This window comes from Hipposideros armiger, unplaced genomic scaffold (assembly GCF_001890085.2).
Source record: "Hipposideros armiger isolate ML-2016 unplaced genomic scaffold, ASM189008v1 scaffold_55, whole genome shotgun sequence".
NCBI classification, from domain to species: domain Eukaryota; kingdom Metazoa; phylum Chordata; class Mammalia; order Chiroptera; family Hipposideridae; genus Hipposideros; species Hipposideros armiger.
The window spans coordinates 1,062,701-1,064,056 of NW_017731405.1; the positions used below are offsets into that span (position 1 = coordinate 1,062,701).

General features: G+C 43.3%; 1 protein-coding gene across 1 annotated transcript in view; it reads left to right on the forward strand.

Moving 5' to 3' along the window:
- The window catches only part of DMGDH (dimethylglycine dehydrogenase), a gene marked incomplete at its 3' end in the record, with an annotated part of 80,838 nt that overhangs the window by 39,434 nt on the left and 40,048 nt on the right, over positions 1-1,356 (forward strand). Inside the window, exon 11 of the mRNA XM_019640998.1 lies at positions 1-101. This exon is cut by the window's left edge and continues 8 nt beyond it. Coding sequence (XP_019496543.1) covers positions 1-101 — 101 coding nt within the window. The remainder of the gene's footprint in view (positions 102-1,356) is intronic.

A 1,356-nucleotide genomic window follows, 5' to 3' on the forward strand; every position in this document is an offset into this window, starting at 1 on the left:
TGATCATGAACGCAGGCCAGGAGGAGGGAATTGGCGATTTTGGAACATATGCAATGAATGCCTTAAGACTGGAGAAAGGTTTCAGAGCCTGGGGGTCAGAGGTTTGAAACACTAGCATCTTCACTAAAATTTTATGTTTATTATGTTTGATTTTTATACAAGGACTAATTTTTACTGCTTTAACATTGGCTCTTGCAGTAAGAGAAATTATGTATTGTTAGATAACTTTATTTAATTAGGGAAAGAGGTTTTTCTTTTCGATTTCTCAGTTGAAAGTCCAATGGAATTATGACATAGTATTTATTCTTCCTGAGTCCTCCAACTTGGCAGAGGGCCCTGGACGTCTGACTCTACGTGGAGCTGTGGCTGCTCCAAGGGACCCTGCCTACCCCACAAAATTGGAGGACCACCTTTCAAGTACTTTCTCCTCGCCTGTCATGTTGCCCATTCTCATTTTCTTCTTATCATACTCCTTTGGGGGAAATAACAACAAAAGGTGTCTTTCTGAGGAACTGAGCTGACGCTCTAGTATGTGTTGGTCTAGCCTACTTCTACCAATACTAATGGGAACTAAGGGTTTCTATTTGTATAGTTACACTCCGTTTTCATATGTCTGATTTCACTCACCATCTCAATTCTCCTGAAGAAGGTATTAATCGTGATTCTAGGGCAAGGGCTTGGAGTCAGGGTATCTGAATTATCCCTTCTTGACACACAATCGCACTAAGAAACTATAAACAACTTGGTCCAGGTTACATGAAAGTAGCCAAACTGTGGTTCAAACTCTGTTCTCCTATTTTATCTCCCATGTGGCAGGCTATCGCTGAACCCCTTAATTTTTTCAGATTCGCTAGTTGTTTCCATGGAAGACAGTGAGGTTTTAGGCCTGAGAGGTGAGATAAAGTATGTACGTCAGAGTGGGTTTCTTGCGTTTGAATTTATCCTCTACCGCATACTAACTATGTGCACTTAATCTTCCATACCCTCTGTGTACTTTTATATGAAATAAAGATCATCTTTATCCTACAGAATTATCATAAATGTTAGTCTAGAAGGCACCTAGCCCGTAATGGGATGATTTTAACTGGAAAGCAAAGTGGATTTGAAAGCACAAGCCGGGCCCCTTGGGAATTTAGACAATGGGCAGAAGCAAGTGGGCTCTGAGGTGGGGAGGGCAGCCTCCTGGAGCCACTCACTGCAAGATCAAGGGCTCCGGGGCAAGCTGTCATTTTGCAGGAGAGGTGCTCTGTGAAGGGACTCCCAGCCTAGATGAGGCTGCTGCAGGGAGAGAAATAGAGGACAGCTCTGTCCCCAAACTCCTCAAGGAACGCAGCAGCAGAAGCATCCTTTGGAGAT